This window comes from Serinus canaria, chromosome 26 (assembly GCF_022539315.1).
Source record: "Serinus canaria isolate serCan28SL12 chromosome 26, serCan2020, whole genome shotgun sequence".
Classification (NCBI taxonomy): Eukaryota; Metazoa; Chordata; class Aves; order Passeriformes; family Fringillidae; genus Serinus; species Serinus canaria.
In genome coordinates, this window is record NC_066339.1 from 4,642,261 (window position 1) to 4,666,620 (window position 24,360).

Sequence of the window (24,360 nt, forward strand, 5' to 3'; positions counted from 1 at the left end):
AGCTGAGGAGTAGTGTAGGAGCTGTGAGGGAGGACAAAGCCAACCTGATTCCAGAGTGTCAGAGCAGATTTCCAGAGGGCTGGGAGACCAAGGAATGTGAGCAGAGCCACTTGGAAGGTGCACTCTTCTTTGAATGGTCTGAAGAAGGTGGAAGGCTGGGTTGGTCTGGGGGGCAGCAGCTGCAGAGCCCACAGGGGCTCCAGGAGGTCACAGAGGGTCTGGGATGGCACAGGGGCTCCAGGAGGGCACAGGGGCTCCAGGAGGACCCGGTTGGCACGAGGCTGGCTGAGGTTTGTGTGTTGCCTCCTCTCCCCCCAGGCATGCCGCTGATGTACTGGTTCTCCCGCAGAATGACGCTCTGGGGAAGCATTTCCTTCAACCTGGCCGTCTTCATCAACATCATCATTGCTTTCTTCTACCCCTATGTGGAAGCCACTTCCATGGGTAAGTGCCCAGCACCTGCTGCTCCAAGGGAGGAAGGAGCAGGTCCTTGGGCTGGATAAAGGCAGATCCTTGGGCTCCTACAACCCCAGCTCCTTTCTGCTGGATAAAGGATTCATCAGGATTTCAGTTTCCAGCCCTCCTACCCCTTCCTTCTCAGGGAAACCTCTCTTCTCCTGGGCTGCCTTCCCCTGTTTGTACAATGTGGGGAGCAGTGATGGGATACATTCCTGGGGTCAGGCAAAGCCTCCATCACCTACAGTGGTTCTGAGCTCTTGGATAAGAGACGTTAGAAAATGTATCAGCAAAAACCATCTGAACCAACACAAACCCTGCAGTGCAGCATCATCATTTCTGATAAAGAGCTCATTAGTGTGGCTGGACAGCCTGGCAGCAGCAGCATCCCTGCTTTAGCATCCCTGTGTTCCTCTTGCCAGGAGTGCTGGATTCCCCACTGATCTCCCTGCTCTTCTGGATCCTGATCTGCTTCTCCATCATGGCCCTGTTCACCAAGCGCTACGGGGTGAGGCCGCTGCTGGTGGCCCTGATCCTGCGCTCCATCTACTACCTGGGCATCGGGCTCACCCTCAACATCCTGGGCGCTCTCAATGTGAGTTCTCCACCTGCTGGGGGATCAGGAAGCTGTCCCGCCTTCCCAGAGCACAGCAAACCCCACTCCCTCCCGTTTCTGGCTGTCCCCAGCTGACCAACAAGATCGTGTTCGTGGTGAGCTTCGTGGGCAACCGAGGCACCTTCATCCGTGGCTACAAGGCCATGATCATGGATGTGGAATTCCTCTACCACGTCGGCTACATCGTGACCAGCGTCCTGGGGCTCTTCGTGCACGAGCTCTTCTACAGCATCCTGGTATGATAAATTCACGTGCCTGGGGGCACAGGCAGCCTGGCTGCTGCTTGAGGAGCTGGAAGGTTCCTGTGACACCTCCCAGGGGCTGATTGATAGCAGAGAGAACAATTCCCTGTGCTCTAATCTTTGCATGGGCTGAGCTTTCTGCCTCCTGACAGAATCTATTGCTGTCTCTCTCCTGGTCCTGGGCTGTATCTCTCCTTCTAATCTGCTGTGTGCTTTATCTGGGTCAGCTGGGAGGCAACGTGAGCTGGTGAGGGCAGAGCCAGGGTACATGTGGCCTATTCTTGGCTCTCCTGCTGTGAATAAGTCACTCCATTCTTCTCTGCTTCCCTTCAGTAAGCTGGGAAACTTAAAGGCTTTGTGAGAAAAGTTAGTCAAGGTCTGCTGAGCGATCCAAGATCTCAGGATAAAAGGGGATATAGATAGGCCAGGCATTATCAAGAGAAGCACCCTGCAGCATTTCTTTGCTCCTGGGTCCTTTCAGCTGTTTGACTTGATCTACCGTGAGGAGACCTTGTTTAATGTCATCAAAAGCGTGACACGGAACGGGCGCTCCATCCTGCTGACAGCCCTGCTGGCCCTCATCCTCGTCTACCTCTTCTCCATCGTGGGCTTCCTCTTCCTGAAGGATGACTTCATCCTCGAGGTGGACCGGCTGCCGGACAGCAAAGCCAAAGGTCGGGCGGTGCTGGGGGTCGTGGGACACTGTGGGACCCTCCACACACATCTCAGGGTGTGCTGGGTGGGGTTTTACACTGGGGAGCACTGGTTTGGGGGTCACAGAGAGGGACAGCTTTGTGCTTGTGCTGCACAGAGCAGGTTTGGGGTTGGTGGCAGAGGAGGGGGCACAGAGGGTCAGCTCTGAGTGGTCTCAACTCTGAGAAAAAGCTTCAGGGCCTAGAAAAAGTAGGAGAATATGAGGCAAGCTTTTCCCAGGAAGGTTGGCATCTTCCTGGGAGCCCATGGCAGGGGTTTGCTGGGGAGAGGTGCTGCTCTCACAGAGCTGGGGTCTCTTCCTTGCAGATGATCCCTTGGGGATGCAAAAGAACGTGGAGACCTTCATGGAGTCGTGCAGCAGTGACAAAATCAGCTGCTCTGCTGCACCCACTGCCTTGGAAGGTAAGAGAGCTCTGTGGAAATGCCAGCTCTGTGTGGCAGCGTGGATTTGCCAGCCAGCTGAGGAAAATCCCAGCTTTTCCAAGGCAGAAACTCAATCTGCTTCCTGGGACGTATTGGGCAAGAGGCCTGTGAATTTTGCACTGACCCTGGCATAAAAAATGTTGGGGTGGATTGATTTAATCAGAAAGGAGGTGGGAGCTGCAGGAGCGTTTGGCTGCTGGAGGAGCTCCTGGCTGGGACATCACAGCAGCAGCAGCTGCTCCTGTGTCACTGCCACTGCAGCTGGAACCATGCCACAGCCAGGGTCTGGTGCTCTGCCTGTGTTTTGAGTCCTTGCCCTGCTCTCCTCCCCAGAAGCTGACCCAGAGCAGTGGGAACGTGCCTGTGACACGCTGCTCATGTGCATCGTCACCGTCCTCAACCACGGCCTGCGCAACGGCGGCGGCGTGGGGGACATCCTGAGGAAACCCTCCAAGGATGTGAGTGGGGACAGCACCTGGGACTTCCTTCTTCTGCCAAACCCTGCTGCAATCGCTGCTGGCCCCTCTCCCTGGGAGCTGCAGCACATCCAGCTCCATCTCTCACGTTCTCCTCCTCCCCTGGTGCCTCAGCCACAGCTGTGTCACAGGGCTGGCTGGAGCAGAGCTGTGCAAGGCACCCAATGCTCCCTCTCATCCCTTACAGGAGTCCCTGTTCCCTGCTCGAGTTGTCTACGACCTCCTCTTCTTCTTCATTGTCATTATCATTGTCCTCAACCTCATCTTTGGGGTCATTATTGACACCTTCGCTGATCTGAGGAGTGAGAAACAGAAGAAGGAAGAGATCCTGAAGACCACTTGTTTTATTTGTGGTGAGCACTGGGAATACAGGAATTGCCCCAAAGCTCTTCCTCCCCTCCCAGCTTGGGGGAAGGAAAAGAATTTCAGCTGGATTCTGGTTTTTTTTTTTATCATTGCAAAACTTGAATCTGTTCATTGAGGGGTCACTGCACTGGGAGGGGTTTGGACAAGAGCACAGCTGGAGGGAAATTCTCGAGTTGTTCCTCACCCTGCTAATGAGGTGTTAAACTAAAACCACATTGTGGGATTCTTGTTGCTGTGCATCTCACTGCTGAGACCTTCCCTTGGCCAGTGGGGGAAAACAGCAGCATATCACTGGGGAAATATAATAGAGAAAGAGCTCTGGAATCCTTGCAGGCAGAAGTAGGCATAAAAAAAACCCAAAGAAAACCCCTGTAAAATTCTCTGCTTTTTCCTCTAAAGATCCTCTGGGTTTATTTTAATGAGCAGAGGCAGAACCAGCAGGACATGGGAAGAAATTGTTCCCTGTGAGGGTGGGCAGGCCCTGGCACAGGGTGCCCAGAGAAGCTGTGGCTGCCTCATCTCTGGAAGTGTCCAAGGCCAGGTCGGACAGGTCTTGGAGCAGCCTGGGATAGTGGAAGAGGGTGGAAGATCCCTTCCAACCCAAACCATTCCATGATTCTCTGATTCTGTGATTTTAAACAGAAGCCTCCTGAACCCCCAGCTGGGTTGCTGCCCCCTGGTTTGGATGTTTATGTGCTAAATGCCAATTGTTAAAAGCACTTAAATGTCACCTTTGGGAGGGGAGACACTGGGCTGAATTTCCTTCCACGTGTTTGCTGCTCACTCACCTCCTCCTCTCCCCATCTCCTCCCTGTCCTTCTCCACCCTTCTCTGCCTTTCCCAGGGCTTGAAAGGGACAAGTTTGACAACAAGACCGTGTCCTTTGAGGAGCACATCAAATACGAGCACAACATGTGGAACTACCTGTACTTCATCGTGCTGGTGCGGGTGAAGAACAAGACTGACTACACCGGCCCCGAGAGCTACGTGGCACAGATGATCAAGGTACAGGTGCCCTCAGGGCAGCTCCTTGGCCATCCCAACCTGCCTGCCCTGGGAACAAGGGGCTGGCCAAGGAAAAACAGCTCTGGGAAGTCCTTCTGGAAAATATTGGCTAACGGTGCAGTGCCTGAGTGTGTTCTTTGCTGGTTTTTTCCACGTGGTCTGTTTGAGGGTTTGTCCTGTGAGTTGAAGGGTTGAACCAAGCAGGGAGTGGGGTTTCAATGGGGTTTCAAGGCAAAGGGTGGAAAGGAAAGCAAGGAAAGAAAAACTTCTGCACGTGAGCTCATGAACCAACCTAGAAATGGACCATGCATGGAAAAATGGCAGATTTTTGCAAAGCGAGTTTCTTTAATCCCTAAGCACAGGGAGGCTGCCTGTTAAACCTTGTCTTCCCTTCTCCTCTCTGACCCCTCACCCCAACTCCCCTTGTCCATGGTCACGTTCCCAGAACAAGAACCTGGACTGGTTCCCCCGGATGCGAGCCATGTCTCTGGTCAGCAATGAAGGGGAAGGGGAGCAGAACGAGATCCGCAATCTGCAGGACAAACTCAACACCACCATGAAGCTCGTGTCCCACCTCACCTCCCAGCTGAATGAGCTGAAGGAACAGGTATGGGAAAAGGGAAATCCCCTGTAGGAACCCTCTGTCCTTCCCAAAATAGCCACTGAGGGCAGGGGATGGGAGAAAGGACCTGCCCAAGGCAGCACAAAGACAAGCACAGGGCTCCTGCAGCTCTTTTTTGGGGGAATTGGGGACACTTGGGACACGTGGGTTTGGGAAGTGCCTCACCAGCTCAGAGTTTGCTGGCAGAGGCTCAAAGCAGCACAGTCAGACACTTGGGAAGCACATCCAAGAGCAGGAGGGCCTGGAATTGCCTCAGCGTGTCCTTGTTGGAATTGCAGATGACGGAGCAGCGGAAGCGCAGGCAGAGGATGGGGTTTGTGGATGTCCAGAACACCATGAACCACTGAGACACACTCCAGGGACTGCACCCGTGCCAGCTGAGGAGGCTGCTCCTCCCTGGGCTCCAGGCATGGATTGTCACTGCCTGGGGACAATGGACCACATGGAAAGGGCTTCCCAGGCAGCATCTCCCTTAGAGCTTGTAAGCAATCCCCGGAGCAGGGACTGGCCGGAGTCCACCCCACACCTGGGCCCAGGTGTTTTTCTAACACCCTCGTAGGAAGATAAACCATACAGGACTTTCATTCCTCATTGCAATAACTCTTTTATTTTGCAACTGTGGAGGGTTGTATCTTTATCTCCATGTGCTCCAGCCCCTCAGCTGTGGGGTAAGTAGCTCTAGGGCCGCACTATTTAACTTATTCCGAGTGCCACTTGTCCCTGTGGATATTTGCCAAGCAGCCCTCGTTATCTGCTGTGCCTGCTCCACGCTGACCCCTCTCCATTTGCAGAATTCTCTCCATCCTGTGGCGCAGTAAAGAGCAGCTGAACTCAAGGAGGTGGATTTAATTTAATTAACTTGCCAGATGAGGAGCTGAACTTGTCCTAGTGGGAACTAAAAGTCTTTTGCCTTCTGTGGACCAAGGATCTTTGGGCAGCAGTAGTGGGAGCCTGCAGGTTTACAGGAGTTCACTGTGAAGGGGTGTCCTGTGTTTTAGTTTCATCTCTGGTGTCATGTTTTACCTTTTTTTTTTTGTTGTTGCTGTTGTTGTTTTGTTGTTTTTTTTTTTTAGTTGTTATCATTGTTACTTAAGAACTGAAGTGTAAATTGCCTTAACTAAATTAAATACAGAATCATGTTATAATAAAAACTTCAATGTGGTAAAGAAAGTCCCCTCCCTGTGCCCTCTGTGTGATGGGGCTGTCAAGCAGAGCCCAAAGCAGGGCTGGCACCCAAGGTGCTCCCCAGCCTGCTGCTCCCAGCTCCAGGTGTTGCACATCCCCTGCCAAACGCTGCCATGAAGAGCCACCAGCAGCACCAGCCTTGGTTCCTGGAGCTCTGGACCAGAGCCTGCTGCACTTTCAAATTCTTTCAGTGCCTGCCAGGAAATCACTGCTGAAACCCATAAAAAGGAGCAGCTGTTGGTGCTGTGGAGCCCTGGCACAGCTCTGCTCCAGACACTCATCCTTCCCAAGCCAGCCCCAGCTCCAAGCCCAAGAACAGACACTGATGAAAGCAGTAAAGCTCTAAAAAGGAATAAAAAAAGCCCATAATGGTGAAGTTGCAGAACACTTGAAATGTGTTTATGGCTCCATCTAGCAGCATGTCATTTAATCCTGCCTTCACCCTCAGCTCTGCACTAACCCACCCATTCCTCTCCTCAGGCTGGGGGGAATCTGCACAGAGCTGGCTCCTCCAGCAGCAGCAGCTCTGCAGCAGCTGATTAAAATCTCAATTAAACTCGTGCAGTGCTCCACTGTCACCATGGCAAAGTCAGCCTCCGTCCTCTCTGTCTTCTCGGAAGGAAAATAAATGTGGTGATTAAAGTTCTCCCTCCCTGCACTGCCCTGGTCCCTGGGCTAACACACAAACACAAGCACAGAGAGGTTTTTCACATCCTCTGTTCTCTTCACAAGAACATTTAAAGCTGCACCTCCTCCCTCTGGGCAGCTCCTGCTTGTTCCATTTTTTGAGATACAAAGGGCCAGGTTTGACACCACAAAGTTCCCTTCCCTACATTGCTCCAGCATGGATGTGTTAAGCTCTGCCCCAGATTCTCAGCAGAAAAAAAGGAGGCACTAAATATGAAGAATGTAAAGGGTAGGGCTGAACAAAAATGCTGTTGCTAAGAGGAATAAGTGGTTTTATTCATCATGGCAACACACAGAGCTTCAGGGATATGTACAGTGGAGAAGCTGAGAGCTGAACCCTCACTTCAAGTCCTCCTCAGGTTTCTTGGCAGAGAACTTTTCCCGCAGTCTTTTCCACGTCCCTTTTTTCCTGTCTTCCATCTGTTTCAGAATGTCTGCAAAAGGAGAAGGGAGACAGAGATGGGGCCAGAAGAAGATAAGCAGGCAAGCAGAGAAATGAAACCATCTTAAAACAGCTCTGCCTTCCATCTAATTTCCTTTCCTGACTTCTTTTAATGAATTTTCATTCCAGGCCTGAGGCGAGGTTGGTTTCCCTTCCAATCAATGCAGGGAGTCTCTTATCACCAACAACTGATACTCAGTTTCCACACACTGCAATCAAAGTTAGGAACTGGAGCAGAACAAAGCTGCTCTGGCTCCCAGCTCTGCCCTTCTGAAGGGATGTGGTGAGAGCATTTCTGCGTGGGGCACCTGCTCCTTCCCAGGGTCTGACACAGAAGGAAAATGAAGGGAACTGGGAGATGGTGAAAGAGAAGCTGAGCTCAGTGCTGGGCTCACATACCAAATGTGTTCCTTCCACACAGATCCTGCTGTCTGACCCCACAGAGCCTTTGCAAACCCTCTGTGGTTCCTGATACTGCAAAACCCAACTGATTCTTCACCCCAAAATACTGAATTATTCCTGAACTTACTCCTCATCGAACATCTACAGAGTTGCAGGCAGCCCCTTGGTACCCTCCAGTTCCAGGGGCTGAGGAGGGATGCTGGGGAGCACTCCAAAAACCAGAATGTCCCTTTCCCCTGCCCTCTCAGACCAAGCCCAGCAGCAGTACCTGTGGCCAGGATCGTCCTGCAATCCTCCACTGTCACCCCGGTGAAGGTGGTCTCTTTCAGGCGTGGGTACTTCCCAGGAGAGCAGCAAAAGGAGGGAGAGAGACAAAGAATTCACTTGTGGTGCATGAAAAAGGTGCAAATGTCACCAGCTGGCACAGTCTGAGAGTGTTTTCAGCTGGGATTCTGTTCATCCATACCAAGAACCAGGCCTGCCCTGTTCACCCAGCAGCTGCCCTGGGTGACCACGGCTGCATCCCCCCCTCAGCATTCCCAGGAATCCTGCAGCAGGTGGTGCCTCCCCCCAAAGAGAGGGGCAGAGGCCAGTGCCTCAGCTCTCACCTTGTTTTTGTAGAAGTTGGTGTGGATCCTGACCAAGCTCTCGTACATTTGGTCACAGGCCTCGGGGTCAGGGATCTGCAGGGGACACAAGTGTCACACAGGTCTGGTTTTACACCTCCTCAGCAAAAACCCTCCTTGTTCCAAGGGACAATGGCCATGAAGGAGCAGCTCAGAATTCCCAGTGCACTGCTGGATACTGACCATCTGCTGTCCTGCTCCAGGTTTTTCCCCTCCATCTCCCACCAGCTTGGCCTGCAGGAATAACAACACCTGGGATTTCCAGAATGGATCTGAAACCCTGCACCAACAGGATCTGACAGTGAATGCACGGCCCCAGAGAACGTTGCTGGCTGGTGATGTGAAATGAGGCCACTTCTGTCACCTGCCTCATTGTAAGGAATCACCCAGGACAAGGTGCCAGGACTCCCTGTAGGGGGCTAAAAATTGATTAGGGGGCCTGTAATTGATTAGGGAAATCAGCACAAATGACAAGGAACAGCTTGAAGGGTAACTGGATTTCTATTTCAGCTGGAGGATCCATCTCACCCGGGTGTCTCTGCCTGGCACAGCCCCTGCTCAGCTGCTTTCCCAGCCTACAATGTTTTCCCTGTTGGTTTTTTATTGTGGTACAATGAGCCCAGCTCACCCCAGAACTCAGTGTTGGTCCATGAATGGTTAAAACAGGTCAAGAGTAAAAATAACACCAAGAGAAAGGTGTCAGGAAGAAGTAGGAAGAGTAAGGAAAAGGTCTCTGCAGGAGAGAGGATACAGGGACAGCCACATCCCCCTGCAGGTGATCCCCAAGGCTCCAGCAGATCCAGCCATTAAAAGGGTGGCACAAACAGCATCCCTCCCCTGGAAATCCAGCAAAGCTCATTCCATTAGATGGCTAAAGAAGTCCTGTGCCTCTAGCTCCCCTCTTAGAAGCTCCTTCTGCCTGCTGCATTCAGCCTCTCCACACACAAATTGCCACCACTGCTGCAGGCATCAATTCAGATTTCCAGGATCAGTGGCAGCTTTGGGATCTTGGAGCCAACTGGTGCAACACATTAAGCTGTCCTGAGCATATGGAAAAGCAATAAAACCCTTCCCAAAATGCCTGCTGCAGACTATTCTGGTCACCAGTACAGGATTAGGAGCCTCTAATGGCCCCTTGAGGTCTGAAGTGCATCTCTGGAACAATGTTTTTATGCTAAGAAAGGGCACATTTGCATTCTGCAGCAACACCTCCGTGCCTGGGAAGGTCTGCAGCCAAGTCAGGCAGCAGATTCCCTAATTTATTTCAGCAGCAAAGCCCAAACTCCAACAGAATTACAGCTGGAGGTGGAATTCAATTGTACAACCGCTGCATTCCATCAGTGTCAGGCAGTGCTGCAGCATCCCATCATCCCACCCTCGAGGTAAGGACATCACAGGAATTAACTGGATTCCACTGCCATACCCACAGGAACGGGGTTCTCCAAAGAACATGGTGTAAAGGGTGCAAGAACTGGGTACAAACCAGTTATCCTGAGGATGAAACAGCTGTCCTGGGTACAAACCAGGAGTGCTGAGTATAAACCATTTGTCCAGAGCACCAACCAGGCGTCCTGGGTACAAACTGTCCTGGGCATAACCCACTTATCCTGGGTACAAACCATGTGGTCCCGGGTACAAACCCGGTGTCCTGGCTACCAGTCATTTGTCCCAGGTACAGCCCAGGTGTCCCGGGCACAGTTTGCCCCGTGGAGGCACAAACCCGTGGCCGGTATTCCAAAGCCTTCCCGGGATGTGTGTTCCAAAGGCTGCCGAGCCCGGCCCGGGAGCAGCAGGACTCCATCACCCCTGGAGTTCCCGCTCCCTCTCAGCTCAAGATGTCCTAATATTCCATGAAGCCCCGAGCACAGCCTCCTACAGCCCAGCGAGCCCCGGGGCAGAGCCGCGTGGGAGCCCCGAACCCCGCGCTCCGCCCCGGCCCCTCAGAGCCCCCTCAGAGCCCCCGCCGGGCCGCTCCCCGCGCCCTCCCAGGCCGGCACCGCGGGGGTGCCGCCCTCCCGCCCCTCACCGGCGTGTTCTCGCCCTCGCGGAAGGCCTGTGCCACCTTCTGCCGCAGGAAGGAGCCCAGATCCCGCTGCTGCTTGGTCTCCTCCACCGGCCATTCCTCGCAGAGCCGCAGGAAGCGCCGGTACCGGCTGGCGGCCATGGCGCCGGGTCACGTGCGCCGGGTCACGTGGCGCCGCCGCCTGGTCACGTGCGGGCGCGGCAGGGCGGGAATGCCTGAGGGGAAGATCCTGACGGCGGCGGTCGGGTCCCGAAGGGAGCTCGGTGCCCGCCTTGTCGGCAGCCCAGAGCGCTGAGAACCGCACTTCCAGCCGTGGGGGCTCCAACACCGCCCCGCGCTGCCTCTTCCAAAGCCTGACCGCCCTTTCCGTGAGGAAATTCCAACCTGAACGTCCCCTGGCTCAGCTTGAGGGCGTTTTCTCTTGTCATGTCCCTAGGGAGCAGGGGACGATCCCCTCTGGTTGTCCCCTCCTGTCAGGGAGTTGTGCAGAGCCAGCAGGTCCCCCTTGATCCCCCTTTTCTCCAGGCTGAGCCCCTTTCCCGGCTCCCTCAGCCCCTCCTGGGGCTCCAGACCCTTCCCAGCTCCCTCAGCCTCTCCTCACAGGATTTACGATGGTTTTAGTTGAAGGAACCTTAAATTCCATCTCATCCCACCCCCTGCCATGGCAGGGACACCTTCCACAACCCCAGGTTGCTCCAAGCCCCATCCAGCCTGGCCTTGGACACTGCCAGAGATGGGGCAGCCACGCTGTGCAGGTGGATGAGGGGTGAAAAGGAAGATTTTTCTAATTATTCAGCCAACAAGTTGTTTTCTGTGCAGCAATGAAGAGTGAGGGGCTGCCCAGCGAGGCGCTCTGGCCGTGGTGTCACAGCCAGACTCTTCTCATCCATCCCCTGTCCTGCTGTGCACCCTGAGAATGCTCAGGTGGCTCTGTACAAACTCATCCCCAAAGCCACAAAGTCTTATCACAGACTTCTGCTGTGAGCCAGGACAATCTGTGGTTCAACCCCTATTGAAACTGAGTGTTTGTGGCTTTTTTTTTACAGTTTGTGGTCAAGCAATAACCCAACACTGTGAGCAAGAGTCTTCCCAGGTGGACTCTGGGCCAAGCAAAACACACAGCTGGGCCAGATGTCCTAAATTTTCCAACTATAAATTGCAGCAGCTCCCCAGCTTTCTGCTGTAAATCCTAGTGAAGCGTCTCCCTTGGGATCTGGTGTTTAAACCCATGGCAATAACAGCTCTCTTAAAAAATGACGGGCTTAAACAAAGGATAAATGTACCTCAAGGATGCTGCAGGAGGGAAAAAAGAGATGGACAACGGTGGGAGCTACTTCCACAATTTTATTTATATCCCCTCTCCCCAGTAGTGGAGTTCTGTAGCTCTATTCCTTGTGCAAGGACTTCTCCTTCAGATTTCCCACACCATGCAGGAAGGAATTGTGTTTGTTCCATCATGATAATAAAATCTGTCCACAAAAGCTGTAAACATTATTTTTAGAGTCTTTTGTTACTGTCTCCTTCAAACTCACACACACACACATACACACACACACACACACACAGAATTTGTATCAAAGAATTTCTGGGTGACCTTTGACATCCAGTCCCTGACTCAATCTCACAGTTTTTTTTCTTTTTTTCTTGCTTTTTTTTAAGCAAAAATCCCTTGATGTAAAAGTTTTTTGTGGCTGATACGTGACAGAGTCATTGCATTCCCACACTTCCAGCCCCAGTGGAGCCTCTTTCCTATAAAATCTGTGGGAAATTCCCTGTTGTAACCCCGCAGGGATGTCAAAGCTTGGTGAGGTGCAGCTCTTGGTCTGAACACGTGCACAGAGAATCCCAACCAGGGGCACTGGGAATGTTGGAGGGTGTTTTTCCCCTGACCTGAGCAGGAGCAGGAAGGGAAGCTCCAAATGGAAGCTCCATCTGTTCATTCCTGCCTCAAACCCCCTCCTCCCGCTCGGCTGTGGGGTGAGCATCTCCTGCTTTATCATTAAGACTCTTCCCAAGTAATGCTTGCTTTGGCTCACAAATAAATCAAGGACAGCAGTAAAACCAGAAAGGAAAATAAATCTTCTGATGGATGGCAGAGAGAGCAGATTCTTCCAGCTCTCTGCTTTCCACGCTTCAGTTCAGTGACGGCACACGGAAAATTTTCAGCACTTCCCGACTGAGCCGTGCTCGTTCCGTGCCACATCCAGCGGCCGCAGGGTCCCACACAGCCGACCCCAGGAGGGGTTTTCAGGGCTATCAGTCATTAGGAAATCCAGGCCGTTTCACAGAAATTCTCACTTCCCTTCCAACAGGCTCTGAAGGATTTTGATGAGGTTCTCCAAGCCAAAAATGTAGCCGTGGTCCGGCCCATCGTACGGGGTGGGGTTGGGGTTGCTCTTGGAGCCTTTGAAGGTGGTGTGGGCAAAGTCTATCATCCTCACATCCACCCTGGAGGGGTTCGTGCCGTGAGTTTTTGGGAAGGGGAGGTGCTGATCCACACTCTCCTTGTGCTCCTGCCCGTCATAAATGATGAGGAGGGAGCTGGAGTAGAACCTGTAGGAGCTTTGCTTCCTGATCACTGCCAGCAGGGCCTTGAGCCGCAGGATGATGGGCTCCAGCAGGTCGGTCCTCAGCTGGTTCCCGTTGCACAGGAACTGCCGCAGGGTCTGCTGGAATCCCTCCGGAGAGAGCTTCCTCCCGTAGTATTTATCTTTGCACAGGAAATGGCCAGTGTCTGCCTGGTAAACCTGGAGGGGAACAGAGGAATAATCCATAAAATCATCCTGAGTTGTGAGGGATTCACAAATGATGCTTTAGAGATAAAGATTTTAGCCTTTATATTTTTCAAATCCTGTGCTGCATTAGTGCCTAACTCTAAACTTCATATAACTGCTTTGGTAGTTAACACTTGACACTGACACACTTTGGTCAAACAAAACAATTCCTCTGGGCCTGGAACCCAAGGACACCCTACAGCCTCAGGCCCTGAAAAGTATAAACAAAAGTAAATTGGGGAGGAGCAAACTGGGGGTATCTGACTTCATTACCCGAAGCTGTAATTGGAGAATTAACCCCTGATATGCAAATAAACCAAACTTATATCTGTCTGAAAAATTCGTGACCATCTTCCATCTTGGGTGTAGCCTCTGGGAGGCTTTTGACTGTCCAAGGTGTATCTATTAATTTTAATAAATACCTGCTGTATTCTCTTAACTCTGTCTAGCCTCTGTTCTAGGTAGCCACTCCAAGGATCAATATGACCACTGAAATTCAACTCTGCCCATATGAAGATGCCAGAGATCAGAAAAGGACATGGGTTTTGACTTTATATATTTGCTGTATATTCTCCTCTCATTATCCTTCAGGCAGGGTTTTGAAACCTGCTTGAGAATAGTGAGTGAGGGCAACGTGTGGTTTGGGTTTCCAGGAGGAAGGATGAGGATTTCCAGCAGGAGAGATTTAGTTCAAAATGAACCCCTGGCTCTCACAGCTCAGTGAAAGCACAGGTGGGGCAGTGTGGTGCTTTTGGAGTTTTTTTTGTGTAGCAGCCAGGAGCTGTGCAGGAATTTGTGTGTAAAGCAGCTTCTTAGATGGGGTGAAGGGTTCCAGCTGCTCACATTGGTGGCAGTGGCACAGAGAAAGGGTCACTCTAAATGTGCCATATTTGACACCCTCTCTGAGAGGACACAGAGCTGAGTGGCTGTGGGAATCCTTAAAATCAGAGTTTCTTCCTAATATCTTGCTAGATACACTTTTCTGTAGCTTAGGGAGTTCTATCCAAGTGTTAATACACAGACCATTGTTCTATTTGTCCTTACTTTCTCCTTCTTATATAACTTTTCTGCTGACAAATCTTAAGGCTATTGCTTAGCTCTAAGAGCAGTTCTGCTGTTTCTGAGGCCTGCCTTTTGCAGCTTTCCCAAAACCCTCTGGTTTTAAGGATTCCCACAAGTGGCCCCTTCTTGAGGGGGAAAAGAGAAAAAAACTCCTTCAATTAACACCAACCAAGAACCCCTGGAGATTCCAGCTTGGTTCCAAGTGAGGAACCAAGGGGGGAACCAGCACTCTGAGGGGATGGAGGTTTACCTGCATCCCACAGATGCGCACGCCCAGCGAGGCCGAGGTGCTCTGCTCACACTTCTTGATGTGCCGGGCTTTCTTCTCCTCCGAGGCGTCATCCCCGTGCTGCCGAGTGCCCATCTTCAGGTCCAGGATGCAGGGGTAGCTGTACTTGGACACCACGTTTTCCAGCAGGAGAAACTCTGAGTGTGACTTAAGGGAAACCCAACACTTTTAAATTCTAATTGAAAGAGGCCTTAAATCAAAGCAACTGCTGACACTCTCCAGAACAGCTCACAACTGTAATGAGACTTTCTCAGCCAATTTCTCTGACGTGTCATTGCTATGGGCCTCTCGCTGCCAATTCCAGTTAATTTACTGTACTACAGCCCTACCAATTAAAGCCCCAACAGCTCCATTCTCCAGTGACACCGTAGCCCTGGGCTGTCACTCTGACACCTTCCCTAGGTGCTGAGCTCGCTCAGGTGGGTGGGGGAAGTTGTTAAACTCTATTACTCACATGACTGGTGGGTAATGAAGTGTAATAGGAAAATAAAAGGCGAGACAGCTGCTAATTTCTGTATAGTTGTGTTTTTAAATGTATGCCAAGGGGATCTTTGACTTCTGCTGAAAACTCTTTATGGGAAATGGGTTTTTTTTTTCTTTTTCTTTCTTTTTTTTTTAAAGATAACAGAGAATATTCCTTATTTTCCCAGAGTTTGTGCAGAGGAGGGGATGCATTCCCCTGCAATAAGCCCTACACTGATTCCCAGCTGTTATCTGTAGCCAGGACTGTGCTGGAGGGGACAGAGGAGAAAGGATACGATGAAGTTTGTTCTCGTTGTGCTTGGAGGACATGCGGTTCAGGTGCTGCCGGTGACAGTGCAGTCCCCAGGGGTTGTAGCTCTTCCTTTCTGCCTGCTTCCCATTTGCATCCTCCAAAAAGAAATCTGTGTGGTACTGAAGGTCTGTCCTCAAAAGCATCTTCCCAGGGCAGCTAGACAAAGCACACAAAGGGACACATCAGGTTTATAAGCTCCAGAAGAAAATATTCTCTTCCCTATTTTTTTTTCCTGTAGAGCCTCAAACTTGATAAGGTGGATTTTCAGGGACTCTCAAAGGAACCGTATTGATCATATCCAACCTGCAGAGATCCTTTGTTACTCCATAACAGTAATTTTCAGAAAGCCAGCTATTGCTGCCTGCCAATACTTTTTTTCATTATAATTTAAAGTGTGCTGGCTCCCTTGAAAAGCCATTCACAGCCCCAGCTGCCAGGGATCTCTATTTATCCACCTAATGGGCACAGCACAGGCAAATGGTCCAACAGTGGGAATGATTCCCAATTTGGAAGGGCTGGCTCCAAGGAGGGGAGGGAGGGAAAGAGGGATGAGAAGATCTGTTCTCCTTGGGGGGTAACTCCTTGGTCTTGCACTCCCATCCAAGGGCAGCAGGGATATTCCACCTCCAGTCCCAGGTGGCCCAGGGCTGCTCTGAACCAGTTTGGGATGAAGGATGTCCCACAGAAAACCTCTGTGAGGCAGAGGTGCTGGGAGCACTGGGTGCCTTCCTGGGAGAGCTCTGCCCTGGGATGGGATGGGATGGACTGAAGCCTCTCTTTTACCAGCAAAGGGACCTTCCATGCTGAGTGACTGTTCTCCCATGGCCTCTCCTCTCCTGGAGCCTGCTGTGCTCCAAGGAATGGCGTTTAGAGCAGAATTTGAGGCAGATATTTGAGCATCAACAACCCAGATCCACCTCACTCTCTCCCCACACCAGGGAAGAGCAGAACCACACACACAGGGCTTGGCTCTGCTGTTCTTCACCTTGGCTGGCTCCTATTGCCCTAAACCCACAGCTGGACCACCAAACCCATCCCAAACCATCCCAACCCCCCCATAGTGGCAGATGCCAGCCAGGAGGCCTGCAGGGAGTGACAGACCCTCACCTGTCTTTGAAGGTCTTGGTGACCTGGGTGTGGCTCCACTTGCACTTGTGCCACAAGGTGACAGCGGGGTCACCTCCGGCACTGTCCAGGCGGCCGCAGGTCTCCGGCTGGCCCAGGCCAGGGCTCGCAATCAGAGTCAGGTTGCCCAGGCTGTCCTTCTTGAGGTGCACAGACACAATGCCTGGACAGAGGGGAAAACAAACGAGACAGAGATGAGCCCATGGGGTATCACAGAGGCCTGGCCAGCACCTCGTGTTTTGGTGGCCTTTCACTGATCCCACTCTGATTTCAAGCCCAATAAAGCATCATTAGGCTGAGACCCTGGATAATACGCTCAGGATTTTCAAGTGTTCCCCCTCTCAAGGCTCAGTTTGAAATCTGCCTCCTCTGAACCCCACATTCCTTTGTCCCCACCCCTCCAAGCTCTGCTGTGCCCCAGGTGACTCAGAAAAGCCCCCCAGTCCAGATCAGGAGCTCCCAGCTTATTTATCACAAGGGATTTAAGTGCTTTTTAAAGACAGCACAAGGCTGGAAACACTTTTCCTTGGCAGGAAGCAAAGGGAGGGTTGGGGACAAGGCCTTTTCCAAGGACACCCAGCATGCCAACTGCTTCTTTTCATTGGAGAGCCCCAGGAGCAGGGCAAGGCCATGGGCTGGCAGTGCTGCCCACACATTGCCATGGTCGTGTCCTTCCCCCAGCACCAAGGACCAACACCCAGACATCCCACGGGGAGCTCGAGTGTCACACGTCCTGTGTTCGTGCCCTACATGGACCAGGACTGTGACCGAGGGTTATTTTTTTCCACCCTGAGTGCTTAAAACACCATTCTGCATTTGAACATTGCAATTTTCCCTGACTCTGACAGGAATCACAGGGCTCAAATGCCAGCCAGTCCAGCACGGATTTAGTCCAACACGAGCCCATCCCTGGCACGGGGCCGGCTGTCTGCGCGTCTCAAGTGACAGCGCAGGAATGGCCACGGATCGCGCCGCCGCCGGCTCTGACCTTTCTGGGAAAGGCTGATAAGGCCAGCCCGCTCCTGCAGCTCTGCCACGGCTCCCTGAGCCTCCCCACGCTCCGGGGGCGTCCTTAGAGCACAGCCTTAAGCTGCACCGTGGGAAGTTTAGGTTAAATATTTTTAAAAAGTAATAATTCTTCACTGAAAGAGTGATTGGGCACTGCAGTCGTCTGCCCAGGGGGGTGGTGGAGTCACCGTGCCTGGATGTGGCACTCAATGCTGTGGTTAAGTTAGGTCATTGGTGATCTCAAAGCCTGGTTCATTCTGTGATTTGGGGCTCAGGGAGCTGCCAGCTCCCAGAGAAGACAAGGACCAGGGACAGGGCAGTGGGACCAGCAAAAGCAGCACTGGAAAGAGCCCAGCTGGGGTCAGGGGAGCTGGGCTGGATCCAGCTGTGCCCAGGGCATCCTCACCAGGTCTGCTGGGCATGTGGGGAGATGATCTCAGCAGCTTAACAAACAGTTCTGCTCTCCCAAGCAAGGGTGCCAAATCAAATAAAGGTGCAAAGCCCCTTCTCTCCATTCCAAGTGATTCCAGTGAACAAACACTGAGCAGAGGCTTTGCCTCCTGTGCCTGCCGGGCTCTGCTGCCTCAGGGGTTTCCCCACCTCAACTGTCCCTGCAGCCACCCCCACTGGACTGGGGTGCCCTTCCCTCCCTGGGCCCTGCACCCCAAAACCTCGGGTTTGGATGCTTTTCCCTCCCCACTGCCATTCCTGGTCCCTTCTGCTGTGCAATCAGCACTGTTGTGAACAGGCTGGGTTAACTGGGCTGACTTTACACAGAAATGGGGGGGAAATCTACCCAGACTGCTCTGCCAAGGGAGCTGAGGGGCTGCAAACCTTCATTAGGTGAAAAAGGAATATTTTTAGCCCTCCCAGCCCTCTGTGGTGAGCTCAGGGAGTTCCATCTTGCTCAGGCTCCAACATTACCTTTTCCCTGAGCCCTATTCTTAAAAAAATCCATATTTCTGAGAGCAAACAAATCTCCTCTCAGCCTGGATGACTGCCTCACATTTTCAGGGGATGTAGGCATGGAAAAAAAAAAAAAAAAGCCAGCGTGTCTTTCCCTAAATCAAAGCCTTTTTCATTTTAAAAAGTCACGGGGAGGCAACCAGAGCCCTCGATTGCAAACACCATAACCTTAAAAACTGTCCCAGTTCCTGCCTGCAGTCAGCAGGGCTGTGCTCATTTGCATAGTGCTGACGGGCTGGCCCCAAAAAACTTATATATAGCGTGAAAGTAAGAGTTGTTAAGTATCAGCCATTAATATGAAAATTAATGGGGAGATTTTCAAAGGCGAGAACCGAGCGTTAAATTGGAAGGGAATGTGATCCTCTCCCTCCTCCCATCTGGAAATTCAGTCCTCAAAAAACCTACAGCTCAGGCTGGAAAGTTCTTTTTGTCTGCTGGGGGGATTCCACGGGGGTTTGCAGGTGTCCTGCCATCACCTGAGCGTGGCAGACAACCCCCAGAGCTCCTACTTTGCTGCAGCGGGCAAACATCTCTGCAAAGCCTTTGGGTGCCTGTGTGTGCTGGCCTTTGGTGTCACTGACACCCAGTGCCCCTCCTGTTGGCACCAACCAGGAGCCAGAGGGTATTTCTGGGTGCTGTCACCATGCTGGTGGCATTCAGAGGCTCTCAGGAGGTTTCACTCTGTAACTCTGCCCTCGTGGGTTTATTTTTGTGTTTACAAGCGCATTCATCTACGACCGAGGGCGCTGGGAACCTGAGCAGAACAGGGCTGGAAAACAAGCCCAGCATCCCCCTGTGAGCTCAACTGGGACAAGGCAGAGCCTTCAAAGGGGGTAAAAGTCCATTCCAAGTTCACCAAAGTGCCTGATGTGGGTAAGATGAGCAGGAAAAGCCATGGGCTCGGGGTGAAGCTTGAATGATATTTGATCCCCATTGTGGAGAATGTCATCATTACACAGAATGTCACCATTGCATAGAATGTGACCATTACATAATGGTCCCAGGGCCGTTCCCACAGCCCAGAAATAGAGATGAGGTACATGGATATGTGTGGATGGGGGATGGAGCCACCAGGATCATCCTCCTCATCATCCTCACAGGAAAGCGTTCCACCTCTTTAATTGCCTGGCAGCAGGGCTGGGACAGCCAGGAGAGGAATAAACCTCTGAGCCCAATGCCAGATTGGAGAATTGCTTTTTAATTACTCCTCATCATAAAATTCCCTGGGATTTGAAATAGGAGAAGACAAAAAGGTTTGAATAACCAGGGCACCCCTGGACTGGTTAAACTGGGACTGTTAAACAGCTTCATCTGTGAGGGCCCAGTGCTGCAGCACCAAACCCCAGCTCCTGCCAGAGGAAACCGCTCAGGGGAAACTTTTCTCCCTTAAGCATCTTTTTAATATTGTCCCATAAATCTGCAGAGGCCCCTGACTTTCTGGGAAAGGGAGAGATAGGGCTGGAAGCACACTGGAGCCGTGGCTGACTGAGCTCTTTGCTGTAACGCCGAAGGACCAAGAGATATTTTAAGTTTTTACGTGACAACCGAGCTTCTCGCCTCCCCCAAAAGCCAGGGTCAGGAGCTTTATGAGCAGCACAAGTCTGGCAGTAAAAGCAGAAAATACTGAAGGAATAAGAAAGAGAAGGGAGGGAGGATGTCTTAAAAAATGCTGGTGCTGCTCTCCCAGTGCTGCTTTCCAGGGGCTGAGAGATTCAGCTGGGAAAGGGGTCAGGGATGGGGCAGCAAGCAGAGGGACAGGCAGGACAATCCTCTGTGCCTGGAAAGGCTTCACCTGCAGCAGCTGGGGGTGCTTTTTAGGCAGGTGAGAGCTCTGTACTCCCCTTACCTTTGTACTGAGGTGTGAACTGCCTCATGGCCAGGGGCAGGGACTCGTAGAAGCTCAGCTCCTGCGACACCAAGGGCTTGCAGATGGTGTGCTCGTCGTAGGTCAGCATGCTGGTGTGGCCTCCCACCTGGTGCACAAAGGGCTGCAGAAGCACAGCAGCTCTGGGTTCAGCAGGGCCCAGCGGGCTCTGACCCACCATGGTGCCAGGCACAGCCCAGGGGGCTGCAGACCCCTCAGCAGCAGCAGCAGACGGAGCTGGGAAACACAGGCTGGCACGGGCAGGGCTGGGCCACTTTTCACCCACTCTGGTGTTTCCCCCACGCTGGGTTTTCCTCCACGCTGGCCTTTCACTAATGGAATCTGCAAAACAGAGGGGATGAAGGAATTAGAGGAGAGGGTCACCCAGCAGCTGGGTGGGATGAGATTTGTCAGTGGCCAGGGGCTGGCAGGGAGCCCCAGCCTGACACAGAGAGACCAGAGAAGCTCCAGTTTTGATCTGCTGGAGACAGGAGATGGTGATCAGAAGAGCTGTAAATTAAAGCAGTGACCTCATCAAGGCAGGAGGATCAGGGATTAACACTGCATTGATGCTGTGGAACACCCCCAGTTTGTCCCACAGGCCATGCTAGGGTGGTGCCAGGCCTTCCCTTGGACATTCCCTGCAGGAAGTCAAGTCCCCAGGCACTCCCTTGCTCTCCAACACTGCACGAGGGATGAGGAACAATTTCTGCAGCTTCCAAAGAAACCTGAGTTTGGGACATTCCCTGTCATGGAACACCTGAGCAGCAGCAGCGTTTCCTTCCCAGGCTGGCACACACCCAGGGGGATGTGGATGTGTCACAGCAGCACCCACAGGGCTCACACCCAGCTTTCCACCCTGCCCCCAGCAATGGATCCCTGCCTGATTCCAGAAATTCCTCCTTGATTCTGACAGCAACAAGTCTCAGCTCTAAAGCAGCAGTGTAGGAAAGCCACGGAGCACATCCATGGTGCATCCCCAGCAGCAGCAGCCACCAACCCCTGCTCCTTCTCCATTCCTCACATGAACAGCTCTTGGACATCAGGAATTGAATCCCACAGGCACCAAGGATGACAAAAAAGAGATGATATTGGTGCTGGCTTCACACCAGAGATGGACACTCCACATTCCAGACTCACAGGGATGGGAAAAAATTATTAAAATCATTTGAGGATGGGTCCATGGCAGCACAGGCCCTTTCTCCTGATTGCTCCAGCTTCAGCACAACCTGGGGAGCTTTGCACCCCATTTTTGCCAACAGAACCCCAGTGCAGGGGACAAGGATGCCTTTGCAAGATCCAGCTCTGCCAGGAAAGCCTCCAGGATGTGCTGCCAGGTGAGCAGCTCCACCCCTGCCAGCCCCACGGGACAGATGTGACCCGGGCAGCGCTGTCACCCCTCACTGTGCAGCAGCCAGGGAGCAGCAGAGGGCTGGTGGCACCTCCTGGAGCTTCCCCTGGTGGGCAGAGCTCTGCGGGAAGGGCTTTCCCTGCAGCCAGCACTGACCCAGAGCTGGATCATTCCCCACCCTGCAGGAAGGATCCAGAGCTCAGCAGTTGGATCCCTCTGGAGCATTCTGTGATGTTCAAGTCTCTCCTGGGATTAACCCCCAAGGGAGAAGCACCTGGAGCAGTGGGATGGAGAGAGCTGAAGGCAGGGAAGAGCTACTCCCACCTCCGAACGCTCCTTTATCTCCCCCTGGGTGGGGTTTTTCCCCTCCCATTATCCCTCCCATTATCCCTCCTTGGAGAGCAATTCCTGCTCTACAATTACCTTTCCCGGAGGAACAAAACCAGCCCCCCCGAGCCGAGCGCTTTCCAGCCGGGAAGAAATCGGCTCCTCAGAGCTTTCCTGGCCGTTAATAAAAACATTTTGTTAAGTTGTAGCAATTTTTAAAGAGGATTTTCTGCCTCGGGAGCCGCAGGTTTGTTGTGGTTTGTTTTGTGTGGCTTTGCCCCCTCCCTTCCTCCCATCCTTAAAAAGGAGAAAAGCCAAAAGCAAGCGGATTTGTCATAACACCTCTTTGGAGCAGGAAACAACATGACTTAAATCCTTTCTTGCTTCTGAGACAGTCCAAGGCTCAGACTCAGCTGCCACAACCCCCTGACAGCTCTGGCAACCTCAGCATTGGGAAGGGAGTTGGGGAAAAAACATCCACAATTTGATAAAGCTCCCAAATGTTTTCTCCCAAGCAAAACTCGGAGCAGGATTTGCAGTAGGAGAAGGATGTTCTTTTCTGGGAGTTTCTGCTGGGAAGCTGCTCATCCATTCGGAGCAGATAAATGTTCCTGTGAACACTGAGCTCCCCTGAAACAAGACACTGGAAATAAATCACTTCCACTGGCTCAAGGTATCACAAATGCCAGGAGATATTTACGTCACTAAAAATACACAGAATTGCAGATAAATCCAGACCCTCCAAGAAAAACCAGAATCCATCAGTGATTTTCCCTCAGCTGAAGGAAAAGCAGCTCAGGTGCTGCAGGTGGAGGTGAGCCAGGAAATATCAGGGAAGGAGGATATGGAGAACATTGCTCTGCATAGAAGAGAAATATTCCATTCTCCAGGAAAGGGATGGGGCTTTGGAGAAACCATGGAAGGTGTCCCTGCTCCTGGCAGGGCTGGAACTGGATGAGCTCTGCTCCAGTGCTGGGGACAGCGCTGCTCCCCTGGCACTGTCACCTCCCACCCTGCTCCCAGGCAGGGCCAAATGTCAAAGGAGTCTCAGTGAAACAGGTTGCTTATCCCAACTCCAAACCGAGCCAAAAGGAACTGGGCAGGTTCAATTCTCTAATCATTGAGTGGCACCTACCCCATCCCATCCCATCCCGTCCCGTCCCGTCCCGTCCCGTCCCGTCCCAAGCAGGACTTGTGTGGCCCCAGGGGAATTCACAGCCAGGCCGAGCTGGGTCCTTGTGGCAGAAACAGCCAGGAATAGTAAAATGCAAAATCCCTCTAAAAACAAGAGCTCTGTGCACAGGCCTGTGCTCTCAGTGTCACCTCTCATGGCCACCTCCCTGCTCCTGGAGCATCCCAGAGCTCCAGAGTCGGCTTCCAAGCCCTGCACTGCAGATTCTTTGCTTCATTTAAAGGCAAGAAAAGCAGACTGAGATCTGTGTGTGCACAACTCCCAGTGCTGGAGCTCACCTGGAGCCCCAACCAGCCCTGCAGAGCCCCAGAGCTGGGACCCGGTGCCACCACAGGACCCAGTGCCACCAAAGACACAATGCCACCAAAGACACGATGCCACCACAAGATCCAATGCCACCACAGGATCCAGTGCCACCACAAGATCCAATGCCACCACAGGATCCAGTGCCACCACGCTCTGCAGAAAAGGGCACAGGTTCCCTCACCTCCCTGCCCACTCTCTGCCTTCCACAGCACCTCCCTCCCCTCCTCCAGCCCAACACTTTCCAGCCATTCCACGAGGACCATGGAGAACCGAGAGCCACCAGCTCCACAGTCACTGCAGAGATTCCCACCAGCCCCAAGTGCCGCCTGTCCCTGCTGCTCCCATCCCTTCCCACCAGCCAGAGCCTTCCTGCCAACATCCCAGGCACCTCCCAAGCCGTGCCCATCCTGCCCCATCCCTCCTGCCCGGGGATCCAGCCCGGAGCTCACCTGGGGCTGCAGGTGTCCGCTGGGGGCTGCCTGGGCCGGGCTTCTCGCTGCTTCTCGCTGCAGCTCCAGAGGGAGGAATGAGGGAACGTTTGGGCATGGCCCGACTGCGTCGGCGCTGGCAGGAGCCCGGAATGTCCAGCTGACATTCCAGGGGGCTGTGCTAGGGAGGGACAGCCTGGCTGGGACAGGGGAACAGCCGCGTGCGAGGGCTCGGAACAGAACGAGAGGAGCCGGCCGTGCGCTCTGCTGCCTTGGGAAATCGGCTCTCCAGGAAAACAACTGGGAGTTGTTTTTGTCCATCTGTTTTCCACGGAACTCCCCCCCCCTCAGCTCGGGTTTGTCACCTCCCTGCAGAGTGGGCTGACACTGGGAGAGGGATGGAGCTTCCCAGAGCTCCCAAACCACCAGGAAGAACAGCCCAGGGAGATGCGGGAGGAGAGGGACACGGGGTGACAGGGCTGGGGGACACCAAATCCCTTCTGTGGCAAAGGAAGGGTTTGGGCAAAAGGGGGGGAAGGCTGGGGCTTGCCCAAAGCTGGGCAGGAGGTGAGTGGATCCAGAGCTCCAGCCCTGCCAAAAGGAAAAGA

The 24,360-nt window shown here is 52.8% G+C and overlaps 3 protein-coding genes across 5 annotated transcripts in view; 1 reads left to right on the forward strand and 2 right to left on the reverse strand.

The window, feature by feature from the left end:
- ITPR3 (inositol 1,4,5-trisphosphate receptor type 3) overlaps positions 1-6,090 on the forward strand; it is a 37,227-nt gene extending 31,137 nt beyond the window's left edge. Inside the window, exons 49-58 of one of the 2 annotated variants that reach the window (XM_030231379.2) lie at positions 319-444; positions 879-1,051; positions 1,144-1,308; positions 1,796-1,988; positions 2,335-2,430; positions 2,785-2,909; positions 3,115-3,280; positions 4,138-4,298; positions 4,744-4,905; positions 5,199-6,090. In XM_030231379.2, the coding sequence (XP_030087239.1) occupies positions 319-444; positions 879-1,051; positions 1,144-1,308; positions 1,796-1,988; positions 2,335-2,430; positions 2,785-2,909; positions 3,115-3,280; positions 4,138-4,298; positions 4,744-4,905; positions 5,199-5,267 (1,436 nt within the window). In that variant the 3' untranslated portion in view covers positions 5,268-6,090. Of the gene's footprint in view, positions 1-318; positions 445-878; positions 1,052-1,143; positions 1,309-1,795; positions 1,989-2,334; positions 2,431-2,784; positions 2,910-3,114; positions 3,281-4,137; positions 4,299-4,743; positions 4,906-5,198 lie in introns of those variants that run through there. The other variant, XR_007780099.1, reaches the window with a different exon arrangement.
- A 957-nt stretch (positions 6,091-7,047) lies between these two features.
- LOC103823304 (ubiquinol-cytochrome-c reductase complex assembly factor 2) lies at positions 7,048-10,462 on the reverse strand. Of its 2 annotated transcripts, none has more exons than XM_018923428.3 (4): positions 10,325-10,462; positions 8,245-8,319; positions 7,905-7,974; positions 7,048-7,226 (listed from the first exon to the last, which is right to left on the reverse strand). In XM_018923428.3, the coding sequence occupies exons 1-4, from the start codon at positions 10,424-10,426 to the stop codon at positions 7,132-7,134; spliced, it is 342 nt and encodes a 113-aa protein (XP_018778973.1). In that variant the 5' UTR covers positions 10,427-10,462; the 3' UTR covers positions 7,048-7,131. The 2 variants fall into 2 exon arrangements, with proteins under 2 accessions (XP_018778973.1, XP_009096612.1); XM_009098364.4 differs by having other exon boundaries at positions 10,289-10,462.
- Positions 10,463-11,635: 1,173 nt separating this feature from the next.
- Positions 11,636-23,884, reverse strand: IP6K3 (inositol hexakisphosphate kinase 3). Its single transcript, XM_009098363.4, has 6 exons — positions 23,774-23,884; positions 20,131-20,490; positions 16,293-16,473; positions 15,169-15,341; positions 14,372-14,547; positions 11,636-13,032 (listed from the first exon to the last, which is right to left on the reverse strand). The coding sequence occupies exons 1-6, from the start codon at positions 23,868-23,870 to the stop codon at positions 12,580-12,582; spliced, it is 1,440 nt and encodes a 479-aa protein (XP_009096611.3). The 5' UTR covers positions 23,871-23,884; the 3' UTR covers positions 11,636-12,579.
- Between the last annotated feature and the right edge of the window lie 476 nt (positions 23,885-24,360).